Consider the following 24085-nt stretch of genomic DNA (forward strand, 5'->3'; position numbering starts at 1 on the left):
TGTTTGTCCACGGCCAGGCTCTAGCTTTTTGCTTCTCACTCCTTGTGAGCTTTGCATGGATCGTTAGCGATGCCTGGTTGTTCCACATGAGGGTGAGAAGCTGAGGACACGTGGCAGAGTTTGTTCCTGGGACGTCTGGGAAAATCCCATAAAATTTGGGGGCCTCTGGTTTTTCATCTATAAAAGTGGGGAAGTAATGGAATATGTGTGTCATGAAAACAGGAGAAAGGGGACAGTAGAAAGGGACAGAGGGGACAGGAGAGAGAAGAAAAGTGGAGAAGAAGCAAAAGGTGAGATATGAAAGTGTCACGGTGAACCCCATTTCTTTATATGCGAATTCAAAGACTTTATTCAAATACCCGCACTGTTTATCTCATGGGTTGTGGGTACAAACTATATGAGGTAATGGATTCAGAAGCGCTTTGAAAACTGCAAGTCCCAGTGACTAGGAGGGGTTATTTTCAGTAGAAACACTGGCCTGCGCTGGCTGCCCATGAACCCCCTGACTCCACGCTTCACTGCCTGGCACTCCTGGGCTGGTTTACCTGACTCACCCCTTCCCTGAGTGACTACTTTTCCATGGTTCAGCACATGTAATGGCAGGCTGTTAGGGAGCCTGCAGGGGGGCTGAAAACAAGATCTTCCCCCTTCCAGGGTTTTAATTCCACTGTGGGGAGAAGGGAAGCGAAGCCAAGGATGAGGTGGGGCTTCATCAAGTTTCAGGAGGGGAGTGGTGCACTGGTGTGGGTATGAGTCGGCTACTGGGCGGAAGATGGCATGCTAGAATGGCAGATGGGTGAAGGAGAGGTTTGCAGAGCAGACTGTCAATGGTGTGAAAGCACAGAACGAGCGTGTTCTGTGGGAGAGCCAGGGAAGAGAACAGCCTGACTGGGATCGGGCACGGAGGCTAGGACCCAGGAGGGGAGTGATGGCCAGAGGCTGCACTCTGCAGGTGGAAGCAGGCTGGTCTTGGGGGTTGGTTTTGTTACTGTAAAAACAAACAGCAATGCACGTAGTGCACTGAAATAGTACCGAAACCTGGTGTGGCGGGTTTAAGGTCTTGCAAGGCTGAAATCACACCACACGGGCAGCTATCTGGTGGTTCTCGAGAAGAAGCTACACTTGTTAGGACTCTTGGCCAAGTGGGCCATCTAAAAGCCTCGTTGTATCTCTGCCAACCAGGGCACAGTTTGCTGATGGTATCAGTTAGGGGACAATCGGCTCCTGGAGGTGGCTTGCAGCCCTTCTCTTTCTCTGTGGCCCTTCAGGGTGATGAAGTCTGTTTCTAGCATAGAATCTCTCTGGTTTCCCTTCTGCTCTGTCTCTCTGACTCCCATCGGAGCAAGTGCTCTGCTTTTAACAGCTCATGTGTCCTATGGGACAACCCAGGGTAATTTCTCCGTTTAGACTCATTGCTTGTCACTAATGACTATGACGTTCCTGTTGCCATCTAACCCAGGTTCTAGGAATTACCATGTGGCTACCTTCAGAGGTCATTCTGTCTATCATGCCTGTAAGGATGGGGCTCAATAGTATATGCCTGCCACTCAGCAATCAAAACATCTAGGCCAAGATGTGTTCCAGAATTCAGATTATCGTGTTTCAGGATTCAGATTATCTCAGACTTGGTACAAGAAATGTGAACACATGACTCCATATTGGGTCACATAACTGAATGCAGGAGATGCAAATGTTGGCAATAGTGCAAGGTTTCTGAACTTACACTGAACAAAGATTAATTCAAAATCAAATGTCTAACGAATCCAAGGAGCTTCTGGTAGTCCTTGATTTGGTTGTGTCATATGACTTCGGTGAACATACCACGTGACCACTGTACTCCCAACATTCTGTGAGGCAGTGGGCGCTGCTTGGAATGTCTTAGCTCATATTTGAGAGCATCATGTGCTGTGAATTTCAGTTCTCACTGTATATACAAAGTTGTCTGTTCTTATAGAAACATGATGGCTTGACTACAGAAAACAAAGATTTTCACTATTTTCCTATAGTCATCCCTCAATATCTATAAATTAGCTTATCTTTGGATTATATTATTCGAATGCTTGATTTTAAAAATTGCTGTTTGAGTTGCTGACTTCAGTTTTATATTGAAAAAATTTGGCTTGGGATTAGAACAGAATATTGAGTGATTTCTGAAATGGCCCTAAAAGTACCCCTGCCTTTTGTACTGTGTACTTATGTGAAGCAGTGTTCTTAGTATTGATGCTCATAAAATAAAAATAGTGCTTAACCCCGAAGAACACTGAAGATGCTCTCCAACCTGAAGAAGCAAATATTCAGCCTATATTGAATTATGTATGCACAATAATAATAAATCTCATTAGTGTGTAATTTTACTTTCATCTTTAATCACTGGTAAAATATGTACTAAAGAATTATTGTAAAATAAATTTCTTCATGATTTATTATCTGCAAATGTTTGTTTTGTATTCCTATTTTTGACCCCTATTTTGGACCACAGAGCAGTTTCTCAGGTGAAAGGGGGTCACAGGTGAAAAAGCTTATAAACTCCCATACTATACAATGGATAATGCCCCTCAGAAAGCTTTGCGGAAACACCCTATAGTCAAACATTATAAATATTATGAATGCTACATGTTAGTCCAAGTCAGGTTTCCCTTTGCATAGGAGTTGTATATTTTCAGAGCCTTTTAGATTTTAGAATTATCAAGAAAGGATTATTTTGAGTTGTGGTAACATAACTAAGAGCATGTGTGATAAAGTCTGATGAGAAGCACTGGGTTTTCTGTCTGGTTCTGTGACAGCAGGACATTGCTTTCTTTGTATGAAATGAAAACTGTTTAAACAATGGTCTAAGTACAGAGCATACCTGCATGCCTAACACCTGCATCTAGGACACACGTGACTAATTGACTGTCAAACCTCCCCTGGTGAATAAGTCAGGTCTCACAGCCTCAACAGAGTACTCCAGGTAGCCACATGAAGTCTTGTGGGTTGGTTGTAGTGAGGGAATCTGATGGCTGAGATGACTACTCATAGTCCCTTCCCGTGATACACATTTGTACTTCAAGCCAACACTCTATCTGCATGGCCTGAAGGGTATTTTCTCAAATCACTTCTGGCTGTTGACTAGGGTTCCCATGCAGTTTCAATGGCTAGAGCCTTTGACACTATGAGTTCAATACTTCCACATTCAAGCAAGAGGTAGAAGTGTGATATACAAGGTCAAGCAAACTCAATTTTTATGAACAGAAAGTACATTAATACAGGTAAGAGACAGATCTGTTCAGATCTCCTTTATCCCTGACTCAAAAACTTACCTCATGGTCACCTGAGTAATAACTGTTGTTCTCACATCTAAAGTATGTAGAGAGACACAGATTTCTATCCATGGAATGGTTTCTGCAGTTTTAACCAGAACATAAAGAACCAGGTCAACAGATTTGATTTTGGATTATTTTATACTAAAGTAACTTTGGGCTCTGATGCCTAAGTTAGCAAATGACGTCATCCAAAGGCATCCTTTGCAGAACAACGGAAGACCTTTCTCCATTTCTAGGAGAGAAGCACTTCTGCCTCACCTTCTAATCACTAGAAACAAACTGGAGGTTTTGGAGTTGAGTAATTTGAACCCTGCTGTGAGGGCAAGAAAATATGAGATCCAGTCATGGTGCATCTTCCTATACACACAATATGATGTTCACAAAAGATTTCTTTAAATAATATATCTATTTTGGTTTACATTTTTCATTTTATCAAGGAATGTCCCAAACTGACTGCCCAATGAAGTACTAGGTACCTGTAAGGCATGTTGCTAGCACCACGGAAGTGGTATATTCTGGAAAAAGACATTTTCAGTGATCGTAAACAACTCTATGACTTGGGGAAAGAGCTTGCTAGGGATCCAATTCCCTGTATAACATAGATTAAACGGAGTGACGTCATCCCTTTACAAAGGGAGCTGAGATCATTTGTCGACATGAAGCTAGCCTCGTGAAAACTGGTGGGAAAAGTAGGATTCATTCAGTTAAGTCCTTCAGATGTGAGATCCTCTCAGGAGCAGACTTGGTCCTTCTCACTTCTCTGGCGATGAATCAGAGGTGAGGGAATCCCAGATTTGTTCATGCGGAAGAGGAGGCTGTGCTGCTAAAATTTCTTCCCGGGGGAGAAGACAAATATAAGCAATGTTTACCCCTTCTACTAAGGTCCCAAAGACAAACTGAGACACAATTCCACCCAAATTTATACTGGGGAAACCAATGAATCTAGTGGGCTTCCTTACAGAGTGTAGGTGAAAGGGTTACCAGGGTATGGGTGCTCTTCCCCAATGGGTCATACCTGAAAATTCTTTACCCAGCAAAGGTGAGGGCTTCTGTAGTTGGACATTCTTTGGACCACCAGCTCCCAAATAATGACACAGAGAGTTCTTATTAATTATAAAAACTTGGCCTTAGCTTAGGCTTGTTCCCAACTAGTTCTTAAAATTTAAATTAACCTGTTCATATTAATCTACATTCTGCCACGTGGCTCTTTACCTCTCCTCCATACTGTACAGGTAACTTACCCATGTCTCACTGGTGAATTCCCTGCACCTCTGATTCCTTCCGGAGTTCTTCAAAAGTCCCGCCTATTCTCTGCTGACCAGCTATTGGCCATTCAGCTCTTTATTAAACCAAACAGAATGTGTCTTTTACACATTGTGATCAAATGTCCTGTAACAGGCTTCCCCATTGCTGCATAGATGGACCCCCCTTCCAGTCTTCCTTAGGCCACATGCAATTAAGGCAAAGTTACATACAACAGGTGGTAGAGAGAAGATAAATGTTTCAAGGAGGGGCTTGTGACTCTTTACACTCCTCCACTGGGGGGTTGTGAACAGTCAGCTAGCCTGGCTGGGATGATATTTTGCAAACAGGCACAATTGAATGTCCCAAGAGGGCATTTACTTGGGTCAGAGGACAGTCTCTCACAACAGGCTGCTAGAGCTGAGAACACGGCTTTTATTCTGCAAAGCTGTTGCTTTCTGTCTTTCCCTTCTTTTAGGGATGATGCAATTAAGATATCTCACAAGTGATGCTCTTTCCTATTCTGCAAGATGGCTGTGGTTCTGAGCAGATCACTCAGTGTTTGTGGGTGCCTGTCACTGAACTGGAGGGGATAGTCAGTGATAGGACTTTGCTGTCATTGAGCTGGGTTCCGAGATAGACAGGTTGGGAACCAGAAGCCATTTCCAGGCAAATACAAGTATGGTGAGGGATTAACAGGACACAGGATGGTAGATGAGACACTGTGTGAACCCCTGGCCCAGGGAGTCGAGCGGAAACTAGCTGGATCCTGCAGCTGCATAGAGCTCCTTGGGGTCACTCAATAGAGACAGCTGTCTGAACAGTCTCTATGTTTCTTCCCACTTCCTGCAAGAGAATCTGAGAAGACAGAACAGGAGGATGCCAGACTCTGATAATTTTTAAGATAAGTCCTTTGTGGTTCTCTGCTTGAATGCAAAGTGTAGTTTAGAAACTCATTAATATTAGGAAACTGACTGTCCTTGTTCCTAAAAGGAACCTTGAATAAGACTATATTTGCTCCCTTTTACATTTTTATCTCTAGAGAATTATCCTACTAGTTCTGCAGAAATGACCTTCAAAGCCACATAGCAAAACAGGAGATTAAAATTAGGGATTATCTGTATAAGAGCTACACAAGATTAATCACCTCAAAATTCCATTATGGAAGGGGTAAGGGCTTATGAGGCCCCACCCCTCCCTGAGGGACTGTAGACAGTGGTGGCTGGGGGAAATGGGCGTCATTTTCCCCTTGGTATATCCTCTGGTCCATTGGTTTCTCCTGCTCTAGTTCATCTCCCACCCACATTCATGCAAGCAACTGAATAAACTCAGTGAGTCTCTCTGTCTCTCATAAACATCTGGGTTCAAAGAAGTACCACGAAGTAAAAAGAAAAAAATAAAACCTCTCAGACAGCAGATTACAAAGCCAACAAGAGTCTTCTGTGTCTTATTTTCTTTAACCAAAAGGAGTTAGAGTTGAGAGCTGTTGGCTCTCCCCAGTATGTGTCCCCACAAGACACACTATGTGCTTTGTGTGCACACAGTATGAGTGCTACCCACCAGTGCACAGCAGTTACCGGTCAAGGCATAGTGAAAACTGAAAACCTTCCACCCAGCTCTTCTGTCTTCTCTACTGCCCTTCCAAACCAAAGTGAAGCCTCTATCTACTCTGAAACCAGCAATTATCTGAACTGGATTTTAACTGATTGCTTTTACAAAAGGATGCTTCAGACATGGGAGGCTAAGGCTTTGGAGATTGCTTCCCCGGTAAGTGCATGCCTTGCTAGCGAGAGAACCTTAATTTCATCTCTAGAACCTACTTTTTAATGATTTTTAAATCTGGGCGTGGTAGTGCTCTTTTGTAATTCTAACTCCAGGGGGAAAGAGATGTATGGATCCCTGGAGCTTGCATGCTATCCATTATAGCCTATTTGGTTCATTTGGGGTCCAGTGAGAAACCCTGTCTTAAAAAGCAAGATAGAGAATGTTAATCCCACTGGGCAAGGATAAGACCAATACACAATTTTGAGCCAAATTTGAAGCAAGCTTTAATTAAATACTGTCCAAGATGATGGACTCTGGCCAGGTCCATTCAAAATGGCCACAAGTCACATTTTGCAGAGGCTTATACAGGTAAGCCCATAAGCCTACATATTTCCTAATCAGGAACAAGCATATATCCTGATGTACTTTCTGCCTATGTATCTTCCACCTACATCCAAACAGAGACAAGCATACAACCTGACATATTTCTTGCTTGTCTACCTCTCATCTACCCATCTACATGCGATTAAATAAATCCAGTACAGTTGGGTCAAAGAAACTTGTTTAGGAGATCGAAAATATGTGGCTTGCTTGGAAAGTGGCTTACAGGTCAGAGGCATTTTTGCTTTATGGACCTCTTAGGCACAGCAATTAAAACTTAAAACATAACTTTGGCTCTCCCAAGAGAACAGACGAGGACCTGTGAGGTTATCCTCTGGCTTCTACATGTGTGTGTACAAGGTGCAGGTAAACCTGCTCACACACATGAATACACACACACACACACACACACACACACACACACACAAAGTGAGAGCCTAATATGGACTAATTCTTTGAAGGTGCCTAAAAAGTATGTGCTGAACTGTTTTTTGTTTTGTTTTGTTTTGTTTGTTTTGTTTCAAACATATGTGCCTCAAAATGTAGTTAAGCAACCACAGTTTTAGATTTTCTATAGCCTTAGGCCTTCTGAAAAGTAGGTGAGCAAACAGAAATATGTATTGATGTTGTGTGTGTGTGGCAAGGTTGAGAAGCTTGTGACTATCCTAAAGTAGTCATCCGAGGCCAGGGTCCCTGGAAACATCATGGTGTGGACCAGCTTCCTACAGCAGTTGGCATTATCATGAGTCATATCACAAGTCTTGGGAGGCCAGGGAGTTGAGGACACACAGTGAGAGGCAGTATAAACAGCACAAGGAAATCCATTTCTGAAGTTCAGGCTAGAATTTGGAGGACAGAACTAGCTGTGAACAGAGAAGAGAGATAATCCTACCCTCAAATCAGTAACTGTTTCTTTTGATGTAGACTCCTTCACAGAATATATGGAGGATGCATTTCAGTATTGTTTTTTTTTTGTGTGAAAGATAAAATACTGGCATGTCAGATAAAGACAGAGAAAGAACAAGTGTGCTTATCTTTCTAATTCACGAACCAAGAGAAGAGCTATAATTGGAGCCTAATGTGGTTACCCAAGTACTTTCGATTTTAGCTAATAGAATTCAGGAGAGTTTACAGAATATGATTTTGTATAAGACACACTCACAAAATGCTAGCACTTTATAAGTCACTTAAGCTGTTCTTTTTAAAAAGACAAAAAATAAATAAACAGAAAGCATCTGGCATAAGACACTAATGTAAAATAAATTAGAAAAGAGGAAAGATAATGTCTCTAACACAACAGAGAAACACAGTCTGGGGTATTGTATGTGATGAAGTTGGTAACAACTTTTAAACAGCTTTGCTTTGTACTAAGTTCCTAGCGTCAATTGATGTTTTAGGTGCCATTTTCAGTGATTTGCCCACCCAACTCATTGGTAGAATTGGAGGAAAGTAAGAAGGAATTTTGAGTCAGTAGACCAAAGGTCAAGTTGAGCACTTGGAATCAGTCATTAACTCTTTGGAGCTGGGTTTCATGACCTCTAAGATGGGGGTTACAGTAGCTGTGTGTCACTGGACTAATGTATGAATCAAATATAACTGTACAGGGAAGTGTTTTACAGAATATCCTGCAGGATAGGAAAAGCCATGTTCTACAGTTATTTGTACTCTCCTCCACCCCATTGATCAAGACTTCTTGAATCAGTTATGCTTTAAAGCTTGACTATCCTCTCAACCATAGTTCATTGTTTTATAGCTTGTGCTTGAACAACTTCTTTGTCTTGCTTGCCTGTTTTTAAAGCTGCTTTATAGATGTGAAGGCAAGAACAGCCTTTAAAACTTGGCATCTGAAATGCTATGCCTTGACAACCCTTCCTAGCTGATTTCATTTTCTGTAGTCTCCACATTGCCATGTAGGACTATAGGAAGGAAGGTTCAAGAGCAATGACTGAAGTTCTCCTGACATAACCGTTCATACTCTAATGTGCAGAATAAACTAGAGACTAAAAGTGATATTTTATGTAAAGGTGTGTCCTTAAATCAAATGTCGTGTTAGAGTGGTTATTCTCAACCCATGAGTTGTGACCTCTCTGGGGACTGAATGATCCTTTCACAGGGGTAGCCTAAGACTATCAGAAAACACATATAGTTACATAACGATTCATAAGGGTAGCAAAGTTACAATTATGAAGTAGTAATGAAAATAATTTTATGGTTAGGGTCACCTCAACATGAGGAACTGCAGTAAAGGGTCGCATCATTAGGAAGGTTGAGAACCACTGTGTTAGAGCTTATTGTATTTTTCATTTAAAGCATTCAATAGTCTAAAATTATTTGCTAAAAAAACAAATAAGACAAGTGAGGAAAATATTCCTTGGTTTCCATTGTCCTGAAGAATGTTTTGGTAAGATCTCTTTTTAAGGAGCACATAGCTATTTCCAGCAATAAAACTGATTTTATTTTCACCCTGTTAGTCTGCTTGCCTTGGGAAATCTCTCTCTCGCCTGGTATTTCATAAGCAAAAGGCTAAATCCCAGTGTGCTCAAAAGCTAAATATTATAGGTATCTATTAAAGTGATGGAGAGGAAGATAGTCTAGTTACTTTATTGACTAGTTAGTGAAATGAAACTGCTGATTTTTATAGCACATGAAGTCTCTCTGTCTTGATTACTAACAAAACTAGATTGCATATCTTTTAGTGACTAAGAAAGCATTTTGTGAATTTCTTGTGCATTTGTTTATTCACCCAATATTTATGAGGCTTTATTAAATGTGGGTCAATGTTCTATTTTTTGTAGAAGACTTGATGCTGGACCAAGCTGGCATGGTATTTACCTTTATGGAAGTTATTATTCTAAATATCCTTCTATTATAAAGTATCATAGTTAAAAAGTATAGGAAAATAGGATAGTTGAAAGTGTAGTCATTTGCTTTAAAAAATAAGATCTCAGTTTTATATTAACTCATTATTTTTATCTTTGTTCCCAAAATGTGAATGCAAAAAATATTTCGTTTATTGGAGTCTTCTGACATAGTTGAAATGAAGGGTCCCTGGCATTTGTTTGATCGTATAAACCTGTTTTTAAATAAAGTGAATGCTAAATGAATGGCTTGCAAATCAATTTTACAAGTGAATATAATTAGAATAATCCTTCTTGTATGACTTCTATTCTCTTGGGGGATTGCAGTTTGCAGCCTTATAATAACTATAGCATCAGCAGCATCAATCTATAACCCAGTTGCTTATGTAGATGAAATTGCCATACTTCCAGGTCTAATAGCTTTTAAAATATACTCTCATCTGTCCAACTGGATGAGCTACACTCCCAGATTTAATGGAGACTTCCATTCTGACTTGGGCTGCAGGAGACTCTGTAGTTCCTGTTATTATTAGCTTTCTAGTTCCCTCTTTATTTGGGAAATTTTTGTGTAGCTACTCTTGAAGGCATTTTTTTTTAACATAGCAAACATGAAGCTGATGTGATTGCTTTAACTCTGACTATAAATTTTTCAGTATCTGCTACATTTCTTTAGGGTAACAGGTAGAAGATGGCTGTGGAGGCTGATGTGTGTGTGAGAAGACCCTCTTGTTCCCTCTGGGAGAATGAATGGAACCAACTTTAGATACAGAAAGGACATGGGCTTCAGTCTCTGCCCTCATACCTTACCTCTTTGGTAAAGGGACATACCTGCTCTGACACGTGATATAAAGGTCAAATGATGCATTGAATAGGAAACTGCTTTATAAGCTTAAGTTATTATGGTAGAGGGCACTTTTCTTCTATTTCTTTTCCATAGGAATAAGTGCAGAGCATACTGATCATCTTCAGAGAGGGCCAGTACCATCTCCAAGCAGCTCATTCTTCCTTCGAGTGCTTAAGTGGAAGGCACATTTCTGAGATTGTCTTCCTCTTGTATAGACATCAAAAACCATCATGTTTGAGCCTGTCAAGGTGGATGGTTTTTAATAAATAAATTTATTGGATGCATTTTTCAGCCTATTACATTATACACAGTGCATTTCCTGGGTTGGTAAAATATATGTCAGTGTATCTGAGTGGACATGCTTTATGCAAGTCTTAAGTCCTTCATTTTGCTTCAACCCTTTGAGAAATGCCAAACCTTGGATCACCTTGAAAAGCAGAATTTTTATAAACATGGTTGTTAGTATGTATGAAGAACTTTATGGCATAATTTCAATATATAAAAGTATTCAAACAGAATTATTCAGCTCTAGGGTGGTTAATAAAATTCAGGTCCATACCAAAATAAGTCTACTTGAGATCCAAAGTGTGAATCTTGGTTTTGAAAACTGAACCTAGAATTTTAAAGACAAAGACGCTCTGACACTCTGAGCTCATCGCTGGGTGGTTTGTATTCATGACCACAGGGCTCTTCTCTTGTCGCTGACACACTTGCTTCAGTTGACACTGTCTGGCACATTGTGTGTGCTTAGCTCTTGGTTATTTCAAGACTATTAACAATCCTGTCATAGCTGATAAGTTCAAAACCCATGAGCAGGGTGAAAATGCCAGTGAAAGAAGAAAAGAAAAAGTTTAAGGTAAATTTTAAATAGTGAGTGCGGAGAAAACAATGCTGTATTGTGCTCTAAGTAAGTAGTTCCGAGAGACTCAAGGCAACTCATACAAGAGGTCTGAAGTGTTGAAGTGTTACCCATGCAGGTCACATCACCGAGCAAGAGATGAAGTGATGGGGTGATGGTATTTGATAAAGGACATGACACTTCTGAATAAGTGGGTCACCACTAGATGTCTGGTGGCTTTATGCTAGTTCAGGGAACACTTAAGCCTTGGGAGTTCAATAGCTGGGGGAGTGATGGTGTCTCTAACAGAATGTTGGTTCAAAGACCTCTTGTTTCATGGATGGATCAGTCAACTTAAGGGCCAAGCCGTTATGACATGTGGCTTTAGAGATTTTCAAAACTTGGAGTATAAATGGGTCCAGTCCTGATTTTAAGAGTACAGCTCAGTGCATTCAGAACATCATCTATAGACCTTGAGGAGGGGTCAAGGTGGGGTGCCTATCTGCCTCCTGGTTTTCAACACAAGAAACTGACCCTGTTTGGAATGTAAGGCTCCATGGGTCTTAGACCAATGAGGAAAGGAAACTTGAGCCTGTCCTCAAAGTCCACATCTCTGAGGACAGAAAAGAATTCAATGATTTTTTCAAAGTCATCTGAGGCAGTTGAAGAAACAGTTCTAACTTGTGATGAGGGAACTGGTCTCTGGCCTCTATTTCTGATGCCTAGCAGCTAAGGGTTCCTTAATGCATATGAATATGCAAGTGGGGATTGGGAAGCCTATAGGCTTTATTCACTTTCAAGTCATCAGCATAAATGATCTTTTGGCCTGCATCTGGCTTTCCTGTGGCTGTAATGTCAGCAGCACAGAAATCATATACATTAACAAAAGCCAGTGTGTGTTCCCACACAACCCTGAGACACAATTTCTTCACCTGAAAATGAGTTCTGTCATCAAAGATATCACCCAGAGTTAACACAATACTAAATCCCTAATACAACACTGTACCATTGTAGACCTCCAAGTGGCTAGCAAGCGCTGGTAAAGTTACCGTAAATTCAACTACACACCACGAGTAAAACAAACTCTCAGTAGAAAGCTTGAAATGTGCTGTCAGTTTGTAATGGCCTATCTTATCAGCTTAGGGCAGTGAAACATTTGGGAAAAAAAATAGACCCAAGATGTAACACACACACACACACACACACACACACACACACACACACACACACACACACACGGTTACTTTTTGTTTTTAACATTCCTGGATGGTTGTTTGTTCTCAGTAGGGCTGAGCTCCACAGGGTCACTCCTTAAATTAAGGAATCTTGTTGACATCTAGAAGATATCCAAATTCCCCCAGGCATCATGGGAATAAGACGGACCGAACCATCAACTCCTGACTTCTGGTCATTCATCCATCTCTATGCTCTACTGACTGGAAAGACAGGGCTTTCGTATGCTGCCAGGCAGCTTGGCTCAGGAACTTGGGTGCCAGTGGAAAGGGAGACTTGGTGACTCCAGATCTGTGGGAAACACTGATAGATCAGCTTCTGAAATTACTTCACAATTCTAAACACTACAAAAAAATGTGTGTGTAGATGAATTTCTAAATGGTCTTATTAAATAAAAAACATGAAGCCAAATATAGGTGTGAAAGCTTTGAGAGATCAGGGAAATAGGAATAGTCACCAGCTAACCTCACCACCCCGCAGCTTCCAAATGCAAGCTACTTCCTGTCTTACCCATGCCTTTATTGCCTTGCTGTTCTGCCCTCCCATTGGCTCTTAGCCCAGCTACCTCACTTCCTTGCCACTGCCTGTCTGTACAGACCTCCAGGTCTCTATGGGATTTAAGGCATGTGTCACCACGCTTGGCTCTGTTCCCTCGTATGACCTTGAACACACAGAGACCCTGTCTGCTAAGTGATCGGATTAAGGGCATGTGCTACCACTGCCTGACTTTTGTGTTTACTTAAAATGGCTTGCTATTTCCTCTGATCTCCAGGCAAACTTTATTTATCAAAGCACAAATAAAATATCACCACATTTCAGCACAAATAACGTATAACCACATGTGTGTGTTTCTAATTTTTAGTCACAATGCAGTTTTTCCAAGATGTACTCAACAAAAGTTGGCAGATTCCATCAATCATGTGCAGGCATATGGATTCCACCAGGTAAAATAGATTTGCATTCTGTCTTCAGGGGGCTAGATGCATAGCCATTTCCACTAATGTTTCACAAATTAGTTAATTAGGATCATGCAGACATGAAATTAGGCAGCAGAATGTGGAATCTGTCTTGAAAGCCAGAAGCACAGCTATTCGTCTTCCCCCATTTATCTTGAGCTGGGACCGTCTTGGATGTCACGCAAGGAACAGATGCCAAGATGTATCTGCTGAACTTCTCGCCAAAGAGCCAGAACAGAGGCGGCATCCCCAGCGGCTGGGAACATCCAGGGAAGACTGGTTCTAGAGAGTGACAAATGGCCTATCAAGCCTGGCATCAACTGGGACTCCTGCTCAAGTGGCTTGTGTGCTTGCTGTCTCTGTGAGCCTCACTGCTGGGAATGAGCAGCGGCTTCTGCTGCCACTGTCCATTGTTCTTTGGGCCTGGGATTGCTTTTCCATCCGTCCAGACATGACCTTGTCCTTAAAGAACAAGCCCTGCTATTGCTTTTCCGTCGGCGCAGAGGCTGGACTTTAATCGTAATCTACGGCTGTTTCAGTCAGCAATTGTGGCTCCGCAGTTACCGGTCTGCTTCTGGCAGTGGCCACACCGCTGCTTATACCCTAACCTGGTGGGATTTCTGTTCCTGCAGGCACCAGCTCTGTTGCTGCCGCCAAATATAGCTTTTAATTAAATCTCTCTCAGTCTATGTATTAATGAGACTCAGAGTCAAAGGCTGGGATGAATACCTGCTGGCTCAGAAGGGTTGAATAGCAACTAACTGACCTTCTCTCTTAGCCCAGCATCTCCTAAAGCAGGTGTTCTTCTACTCTGTCAAAACCCAAAACACATGCCTCACAAAGTCCCTCCCTACTACTTCCTGTGCATCTATCATCCTACAGACACCCTCTGATTCTCTATGATTGCTTCTGTCAACTAGGTGCTGACTCGACTTCCTGGTCCAAGGTTGGTTGTATTTAATTAAAGCAAAGGCAAACTTGGGATTCACAGTGTAATTGAATATCCCACAGCACCCCGCTTTCCCCACTATATTAGATTGCTGTCAGATCACAGGCTGTTCACAATAAATTAGGGATAGATTGTGGTAGGATTTGATGCACCATAGGTCTGAAAATTCATGGTAAAACCCAAGGCCAAGAGGAGAAGTTTTCTAATGGGTCCAGGCCTAAGAATGGGCTTTCGAAGAGGCTGCCTAGAAGTTCCTGTGGGCCATGTGATCTACTCCCTAACTCTTCTTTAGTGACTCCCACTAATAGAGACAACTTACAGTTGTGGAACATCAAGAAATCACGCTGAATTCAGGACTGGAAGGATGGCTCAGCAAGTCAGAATGCCTGCTTACTGTGCAGTCATGAGGACTGAGCTGGGTTCCCAGCATCCACATAAGAAGCTGGGAGTCTCATACACACACATGCATACACACACACACACACACACACACACACACACACACACACACACACCACACCACACCACACCACACCACACCACACCTGTAGCCCTCTCCAAGAGGGGTGGAAGCAGAAGAACCATTTCTGTGTTTCTGTCTTCTAGCTTAGCAAAGAAAATGCAAGCTCCAGGTTCAGGGAAGATCCCTTCTCAAAGGAATAGATGGAGAGTAATGGAGGTGCTCTCTTCTGGCCTCTGCATGTGTGTGCGGGTACATGTACCCGAACACACACACACACACACACACACACACACACACGAATGAATGAATGAATAAAGTCTTTTAGAGAAATGCTGTTGTGTTTTTGGAACGTTCGTCCTTGTGTGTGTATTGACAATGAAGGGCATCTCCACCCTACATTTAGGAATTCAATTAACCATGTATCACAAGCATTTGAAAATCACTGCATTTGTACTGGTCATGTTCAATAAATACCTAGAAATTATTTACCTTGCATTATGATAGGTGATTTAATGTAAACACAAGGAAGTATATAGGTTAACCGCAAACACTGTGCTTCCTTATATGAGAGACTTAAGTATCTGGAGATTTTCAGTGTTGCCAGGGGTTCCTAGACACTTAGGAATGACTACATGCTGGAAATCAGTGGAAAAAATTTCAGTACGATTGTCCCTAATTACATCATATCAGCTTAAATGATGAAAGCCAAAAAAGTCAAGCCGTATCTTCATTCAAGAAGTATTTGCTGAATGCCTGCTATATACCCAGGTATAGGTGTGAAAAGTGAAGACATATTTTATCATAAAATTAGATAAAATTTCTTCCCTTCAGGGAGCTTATGTTCTGGATGGGGGGGGGGTGAGAAAAGGTAAATTTATCTCTGAAGTCTCGTGATCATAAGAAATCTGGAAAAAAAAATAAAGCAGAATGTAGAGGCTGAAGGATGCTGGGATGTGGGTAGTGGTTGGAGAAGACCATTCTGAGGAGGTGGTGCTGGAGCAGAGCCCTGGAGAGGCAATGTGGATGGATGGAGGGAAGTGTGGTCCAGGCAGAGGGAATTCCAGGCACAAAGACACGGAGGAGAAGGCATGCTTGATGTGCCCAAAGCATGATGACAGGTATTTGGAGAGAATGAGAGGGTCACACACCCCCGCCCCCCCCAGATCCCATCGAACAAAGGTGATAGAACAAGGTTTGCCCTCTTAGATGTTAGCTTAGAAAGAGTTCTTTACTTTTCTAGCTTCTTTGGATAAACAGAAAGGTCAGGGCCAGATCTCATCTGCTATTAACTTGTGAGGCTTATTCATTTTCTCTCCTCCCCCACTGTGCCCATATAATTACACTGTAGGGAAGAAAGGATTGGGTTTACTAAAGATAGCACTCCCAGGCTTGATTATCAGCTATCAACCAAGCACTCTCCCTGTTATTTTCTCAATATTTTTCCTTCGGTGGGTTCACTTTTGAAACTTCTTGTAAACAACGGCCTGGGCAAGGGGCAGTAGAGGGTTTGGCTGCAGTGAACCCTATGCTCTTAAGGAGGACCTGAGTTTGATTCCTACCAACCATCAACGTTAGGCAGCTCACAACTCCCCCAGACTCCAAGGAATTTAATACCTTCTTCTGTCCAACAAGGGCACCTGCACACACGTGTATACATGCATACACATTAACAAAAGTAAAATACATTGTCCAGCTTATTGTTCATACTGAGCATCCTAATCTGATGTCATGGCTGTGTTTTGACGTTATTATTTAAAAATAAATACCTGGGCTTGGGAGATAGCTCAGTTGGTAAACTGCTTGCTGTGCAAGCATTGGGACCTGAATTCTGATCTCCGGATAAAAATGTGCATGCCTATAATCTCAGAACCAGGCAGGCAGAGACACGCAGATATCTGGCACTTGCTGGCCAGTCAGATCTAGACAATCAAGGAGCTCCAGGCTCAATGAAAGAACTTGTCTCAAAAAGTAGGTGAGGAAATGATTGGGGAACACACTTGATGTTGAACACTAGCCTCTACACGCCCTCTTGCTCCTGCACAGATGTACCCCCACATATGAACCCACCTAGACAAAGACAGCCAGGAACAAGGAGATGGAGAGATTAAATAAATACATACGCATGTGCTGCTAAGCGTTAGCTGGTTCCTCTGCTAAGACATTCCATCCAGGAGAGGGAAGGGAAGGAGGGATACAAGATGGAGAAGTTACAAGAAGTTGTAAGCACTCCTGACCCATCCCAAAGTTAGGTAAGCAGTAAGTAATTGGTAGGTGGGAGGAAGCTTTTCAATGGCTCTGTCTGGAAGTTGGGCCAACAATTCCAGGAACAGAACTATGAGTGGTCACTGTGCTGGGGTGGGCTTGGTGATGCCCCAGCCTTTCGGGGGGGGGGGGTCTGTGCTGCTGTCAGCATCCCCAGTGACCTCACTGTTTCCTCAGTCTTGACGTGGGGAGAACGTTTTCTTCATAACTAGATTGTTTACTTCTCCCTGGGAAGAGGTGAACCAAATGAATAGAGTTCCTCTTTGAAGGGTTTTTGTTTTCCCTCCTGTTCAAGTTTGAAAATTGCAAGCAATACTTTGATGTACTTCAGGCTCATAAACAGCTTCAGCAAAAGATGGCAAGTTTTAGCAGTCATTTCAGGAACCAAAAGCTGTTCTTTGGATTTTATAAAATGCTGTGCCACAAACGGTAGGAGCTTGGCTCTCGGCAGGAAAACAATGTAAGAAAAGGGTAAAAATAAAAGATGTGCTCAAAGCACAGTTTCACAGTTTGACTGCCTTTGTGGTGGTTTATGGTTTCCTACAGCAACCCAAACCCAGGTTCCCACCACAATTTGTATTTTAATTGTGGTAAAATACATTCATCGCAAGGCAATCTTTGTGCACATTTGGAGATGGGTGGTGTGTCTGTGTGTGTGTGATATCTACCTGGGAGAGGATTTGCTTGCCAATATACGAGCATGCGGCCCGTGCGTACTCTGGATGTCTTCCTCTGTGGCTTTGCATATTTTTTGAGACTTGGTCTCTCACTTAGCCTAGAACATGCTGTTTGCCCCCAGTATGCACCTGTCTTTACCCTGCCAGCACTGGGATTACAGGCACATGCCACAAGGCCCAGCTACTAGATGGATACTAGGGATTCAAACTCAGGTCCTGATGCTGGGACAGCTGGCTGGAAAGTCATCATTGTCATTTCGTGGTCTTCCTCCTCCTCTTGTGGCACAGGGGATTGAGCTTGGAGCTTCTCACATGCTAAGCAAGCCAGGAATAGAGCTTCCACAGAGCTGGTCTATGCCCAAGCTGTGGTCACGACCCTCTTTTCATTTTGAGACATGTTGTTACAAAATTGTGCTGAACTTGAACTCACTCTGGAGTGTATTTCCCTTTTTCAAAGTGATATTTTTGTGTGTTTTTAAGGGAGAAAAAGCACCTCATTCTTTTTTTGAACACCCCAAATCACATATCACATTCTCCTATTTGGATACAAGGTTGGAGAACATTTAGACCCCACCCAGCTGAGATTGCTCTTGGGATTCTGTTAGCTACAGCAGGTCAGTGTCTACACTGGCCCCATGATGCAGCATATTTACTTCAGGGAAGTATATTTGGAGTAGCTAAATGCCACATCTGGGGAAGGACTGCTTAGAAAGGTCTTAGGTGCTGTGCAATGCGCTAGGCACTCCTGAATTCATGGATGCTCACAGTAACTCTGTGTTATGTTCTTCTTTCTCGCTTCTGTGAGAAGATCAGGAACAGCCTGTGAGAGGATCAGGAACAGAGTCTAGAGTCCCACACAGAGGTAGCTGAAGCTCTTGGAGATTATTAACATGCGAACCTCGATTTTCTTGGAGAAGCTGGATTTTAAATTATTCATTTGAATTTTACTTCTTGTTACTCTGTTTTGGTTTTCTCCCAAGTTCTCAGTAGTGCATATGTTTTTAAACAGTTGTGTTTTTTTTTAAACTGATCCATCTCAGTTGAGTATGAGGTATATTATGAAATGCCCACCATATAACTTTATAATGCAAAGTATACAGGATTGACAGGTGGGGTATATTTGCATCATCCTCATGACACTATGCCTCTGACCCAAGGTACACCAAGTACCTCCCTAGTGGGCCAGAGACAGTTAAATAGAAGGCACGGTGCCTTTGTCCTCTAAAGAAACGACCACATTCTTTCACCACTTCCCATCTCTATTTTTATTTTCAAACAGACTAAAGAGCCCGTCAAGAAAAAGGAAGATGAAGAAATAAAACAAATAGAGGACGAGAAAGCCAAGCAGATATACAAGAGCTGGAAAGAGGATTCAGAATGGCAGGCATCTTGTGAGTACCCGGGGGATCTCAGACGCACCATCCAGGCCCTCAGCTGGACCTTCTTCCAGTGAAGTTATTCAGCCAGGGGGCACTGGAAGGGCATCCTTGAGAAGTGTCTTTGCATTGAGTTGTCACCCAGGTGTTATCAGTAAGTGATAACTGCTCAGATGCCTGGGTAGCAGAAGGCTTTTCATTCATCTTTATATCATTACATTATAACATTTCTGTATGCTAGAATTGTATATCGTTATGAAAAATATCCCATGGAAGAATGCCCATTGACATTAAAATATGTCCTTTTCTTGTAGAAGAAAAAAATTATAAGTAGTATAAAATATCACTATTTTAAAATTCTAAATTATGATGGAGAGAACAGGGAGATTATTAACATGTGAAACCTGATTTTCTTGGAGAAGCTGGATTTTTAAATAATTCATTTGAATTTTACTTCTTGTTACTCTGTTTTGGTTTTCTCCCCAAGTTCTCAATAGTGTATATGCTTTTAAACAGTTTTTTTTTTAAATTGACCTATCTCAGGTGAGTATGAGGTATATTGTGAAATGTCCACCATATAACTTCGTAATACAAAGTGTGCAGAATTGACAGGTGGGATATATTTGCATCATCCTCATGCTCTATGCCTCTGACCCAACATTGATGCTCTTTTGAGCTTGTACTGCCAGGGCCAAACCAGAAAGACAGGTCAGGCAGAGGATGGGCAACCCAGGCTTAAGAATGGATTAGAGTCTTCCCTTGGCATCAACAGAGAAGACTCAACTGCCTGATAGTTGCTTGAGGCAGAGAGAGAGGCAGAACCTAAACATCAAGATTTTCAGGATTCTAAGAATCCTAAATTGGTCTGCAGTTCTGTTACATTCCATTATGATAAAAGTTTTTGTGAAACAAAAAATATTTTCGAGATCCAATCTGTGGCCTTCTTGTGCTAAGCACTGAAACTCTGGTAGGATGAAATGTTTTTAGTATGTGTACAATGTCAAACATGGCAATATTTAACCCATAATACCTCAATTATTTAAAAAAAAAACCCTCAATGAAAATGGTTATTGCAAACAAAACAAAACGAAGAAACCTGGAAACTTTGAAGTTGTGCAGAAATGATACATGCCTTTAACCCCAGCACTGGGGAAGCAGAGGCAAGCAGATCTCTGTGAGTTTAAGGTCAGCCTGATCTACAGAGCAAGTTCAAAGACAGCCAAGGCTACTCAGAGAAACCCTGTCTCGAACGACCTCCTCTTCCCTGAAGAAATGGTTATTGCGTCCTGCGTTACTCTTTAACACTATAAGGCTAGAACATGACAATGCCCTCTATTTTAGAAAGTAATTAAGCTTCAAGGACACACTGGGAAGTGCTTTGTATATTTACTAAGGTGTTCTGGGTAAAATTCCTTTACTTTCTGTCGTTTGGGCCAATTCACGTTCAGTGAAGCCTCTAGTGGACTCTAGATGTGACCGGTCTAGCTGTTCTTTTCCTAGGTCACCTGTGATGGCGAAGTCCTGCCTTCCTAGTCTCTGCTCACGACTTGGAATGCACTGCGTCCGGACCATGCCTCTATCAGGAATGTGGTTCTGGCCTCTGCTGTTCCCAGTCTCTCCAACCTCACAGCTCTGTCCTGCAAAGTGCAGTAGCGAACTCATGCATTTCCACTTCCTCCTCCCCCCTTCCCCTTTGTCCTTCTTTCCTCTCCTCGGGAAGTCCTCAGCTCCCAAATGCAGATAGGAATGCCGCAGCAAGTGCAGGAGAGCTCTTAAAATGTTATCCTAGGTACAGGGAGTGATTGTTAATATAAGCACAAGGCCAACTCTGCCAGGAGCCTTTCCAGGGCACCACTGCTCAGCACTGGTCTCCTGTGTCTGCGGGCTCTGAATGTGACCTTTAGCAAGCCTGATGGACTTCCTCAGACGCTTTTGTCTTTCTAGTGCGAAAATCCAAGGCAGCCGATGAGAAGAGACGCTCCTTAGCCAAACAAGCTCGAGAAGACTACAAGAGGCTATCCCAAAGGGGAAGGAGTGGAGAGGGGCTGCAGAGCCCTCTGGCTGGCCCACAGAAGCCTAGAAGACCTCCTCTTCCCCCGAAGCCCCAGTTCCTACACCCACTAGGAAACCCTCCAAAGTCTGTAGGGTAAGAAACCACACGTATGGGTTTCATCACAAGCCCTGGGATGGGCTGATTAAAGCTATATATCTTGGGGCACCGGGAGCTGGCTCGCTGCTTAGGTCAACGCAGGCTCGCCTCTAGCTGGCCTCTAGCCTTGCTTCTTCGCTGTAAGATATCCACAGTGGCTATAATTATAACCCAAGCACAGGGAGAAGATGTCTAGATAGGTGATTTCCTGTTCCCCGCCTCCACCCAGAGGCAGCAAGCTAAGAGAAACAGGGGGCATGGGGAGGGGGAGGATGGATGATGCTCAACATTGCCTCTAGTGGTTAAAAAAAAATAGCAAAGTAGGATCCTGCAAGCAGACAGACTCTATCCGCAAGCCTGGGACTGCCAAGGACTGCTGAAGAGTCAGGGTTTGAGGGCAATTCTCTTTCTAAGATGCAGAACCGAGATCATAGGTTCAGAATTTTGAAATGCTCCATCCTGGATCCAAGTCTCTATTTGGGGATGAAGGCACCTTTGCCTTTCTAGGCATAGCACATGCAGGCAGGCTAAAAAAAGAAAATACCGATAACCAGAATAAAACCCCATCCCTCAGGTTTGCTATCAAATTTTTTTTTTAAAAAATGACTACTGATTTATAGACTTGTTAATATTCTAATTTTTTTGATTGCTTGTAGTAGGGATCAAACCCAGGGCCTCTCACATGTTAGGCAAGCACTATACTACTAAGCTACATCTTCAGCCCTAATATTGCAATATTTAGAAAGAAATATTTTAAGATCAGTTTTTGATTGCATGCTCCAGACTGCAGCTAGCATTGCCTTCTGAAATCAAAACTAAAAATACTTCTCCGTTAAGAGTTCAGCAAAATGAAACAAATAATCTTTGTTTCTTAATTTGAAAAAAAATTAGTTTTTTCTAAATAGGGATTATGACCTCAGAGGAAACACAAGGGTGACTCATTTCTTTTTCTGTAATTATTTCTTCCTACTGCCCTGAAAGTTCCATATTGAGACGTGGTGACCAACATCATGTACACACTTTGGGAAGTGAGGTTTTATTTTTTATTTTTCCCCTTCCAGTTAAAAATAAAAAGTCAGGAAATACGTATCTCCTGTTAGCTTTGTAACAGCTCTTAAATAAACTCCTGCACATGGCTCTGCCTAGTGTAACTCTGGCCACAGAGCTTCATGAACAGCTTTTTCTTGTTTTCTAGCACCTTCATGGGGTAGCATGGATGCGGCTCACATGATGTCTCTTTCCTGTAGTTTTTAGTGTATTTAATGGATGGCAGTGCAGGTGGCCTTTAAAGGGAAGGAAACGGTTCTTGTTAGTTGTGCTCAGATCATTTTTTCCAACTTAAGACACTGTGTGAAGAGCTCTCTGTGTGTCAGAATGGATGGGGCGAGGCTTGGGACTCTGGGCAGCTATGACAGACAGGTCAGTCAGGAGCCAGCCCAGAGAAACACAGACACTAGCCTGTCCCATGTATGTGGAATTTTACTCCATCTCTGAGGATTCTGTGGAGAAAAGGAAGCTAATGTGGAAACTAGTATGATAATTTGTCTTATAATCTCATGTGTGTATGCCAGGTCTGCTTCCTGGAGAAGTCAAATATTATAAGACATTTTCTCTCAAATCCTCTGAATGTCATAAATGATAATACATAGCCATATTTGCATATATGCATGAAAGTTCACTCTGCTCATCCAGCGGTTGGTTGAGCAGGATTTGGGAATAATGTTTATTACCTTGCGGTTCTGCCTTCTGTGGTGGGACCCACCCACCCCGGAACCCCCTTCTGATGCCAAGTGGATCTCAAGATGGTGCTGTTGTTTATCTTTCCTTCCTGGTCTGCAGACTTACACCCTTTACCTTCCTCTTCCAAGAGCATCTTTTAGTAGAAATAAACCTCCTCAGAGTGTGAGAGAAGAAGCAAGAGAAGGAGGTGAGCAGAAACCGAGGAAGAAGAGGAAAAAGCAAGCGATTTAGGGAGTTAGGGAGGCAGCTAGGTCATTACATTACGTGTGCTTGCCTTTGTTCACACACCCATCCTCGCCAGGAAAACAGCTCCCAATTCTGAACTCTTCTTTCCTCCAATTGTTAATTGGAAGTTCGTGGACCTCCTAACCCATAGTAAAGTGAATTTGAATCTAACACAGTAGTGGCTATTGCTATGACTGGTCCTTTAGGACCAGTCAGATGAAGGTGTTTCTCCTTCTCTGACCTTGAAGAACCATATAATGGTGGCACGTAGGTGGCCCAACCTACCATTAACTCTGCCTCATGATTAGATGTTGGAAATGGAAATGAATGTAATTCTCTCCTCCTACCTCTTCCTCCCTTGTCTTCTCCCTCACCCTTTTCTTCTTCCTCACTCCTCTGCCTCTCTGCATAAAGTTGTCCATTAGTATCTATGGCGACAATTCCCAAGACCCCTTAAAGAGACCAAAATGTGAGACCAAAATGTGAAAGATGCTCAAGCCCCTTGTATAAAATGGTGCAATGTTTGCATATAATGCATGCATAGTCTCCCTGTACTTTAAATAATCTCTAAATCACTTATAATGACTAATATAATGTAAGTGCTATACAAATAAGTAAATACTTATATGGTATTGTTTAGGGAATAATGATAATCAAAAATGTCTGTACATGCTTAGTATAGTAGAAATTTTTTCTTGAATATTTCCAGTTCTTCATTGTTTGAATTGTTATAAGTCAGTTTGTATGTGCATATGTATGTACACACACACACACACACACACACACACACACACACACACATGTGTATATGTGTAAGGCTATACAC

The 24085-nt window shown here is 42.2% G+C and overlaps 1 protein-coding gene across 2 annotated transcripts in view; it reads left to right on the forward strand.

Moving 5' to 3' along the window:
* Sh2d4a (SH2 domain containing 4A) overlaps nt 1-24085 on the forward strand; it is a 67991-nt gene that overhangs the window by 22435 nt on the left and 21471 nt on the right. For both annotated transcript variants that reach the window (XM_037211776.1, XM_028883855.2), the window contains 2 exons: nt 19049-19160; nt 21090-21291. In XM_037211776.1, the coding sequence (XP_037067671.1) occupies nt 19049-19160; nt 21090-21291 (314 nt within the window). The remainder of the gene's footprint in view (nt 1-19048; nt 19161-21089; nt 21292-24085) is intronic.

The sequence above is a fragment of the Peromyscus leucopus genome, chromosome 17 (assembly GCF_004664715.2).
Source record: "Peromyscus leucopus breed LL Stock chromosome 17, UCI_PerLeu_2.1, whole genome shotgun sequence".
In the NCBI taxonomy this organism is placed as follows: domain Eukaryota; kingdom Metazoa; phylum Chordata; class Mammalia; order Rodentia; family Cricetidae; genus Peromyscus; species Peromyscus leucopus.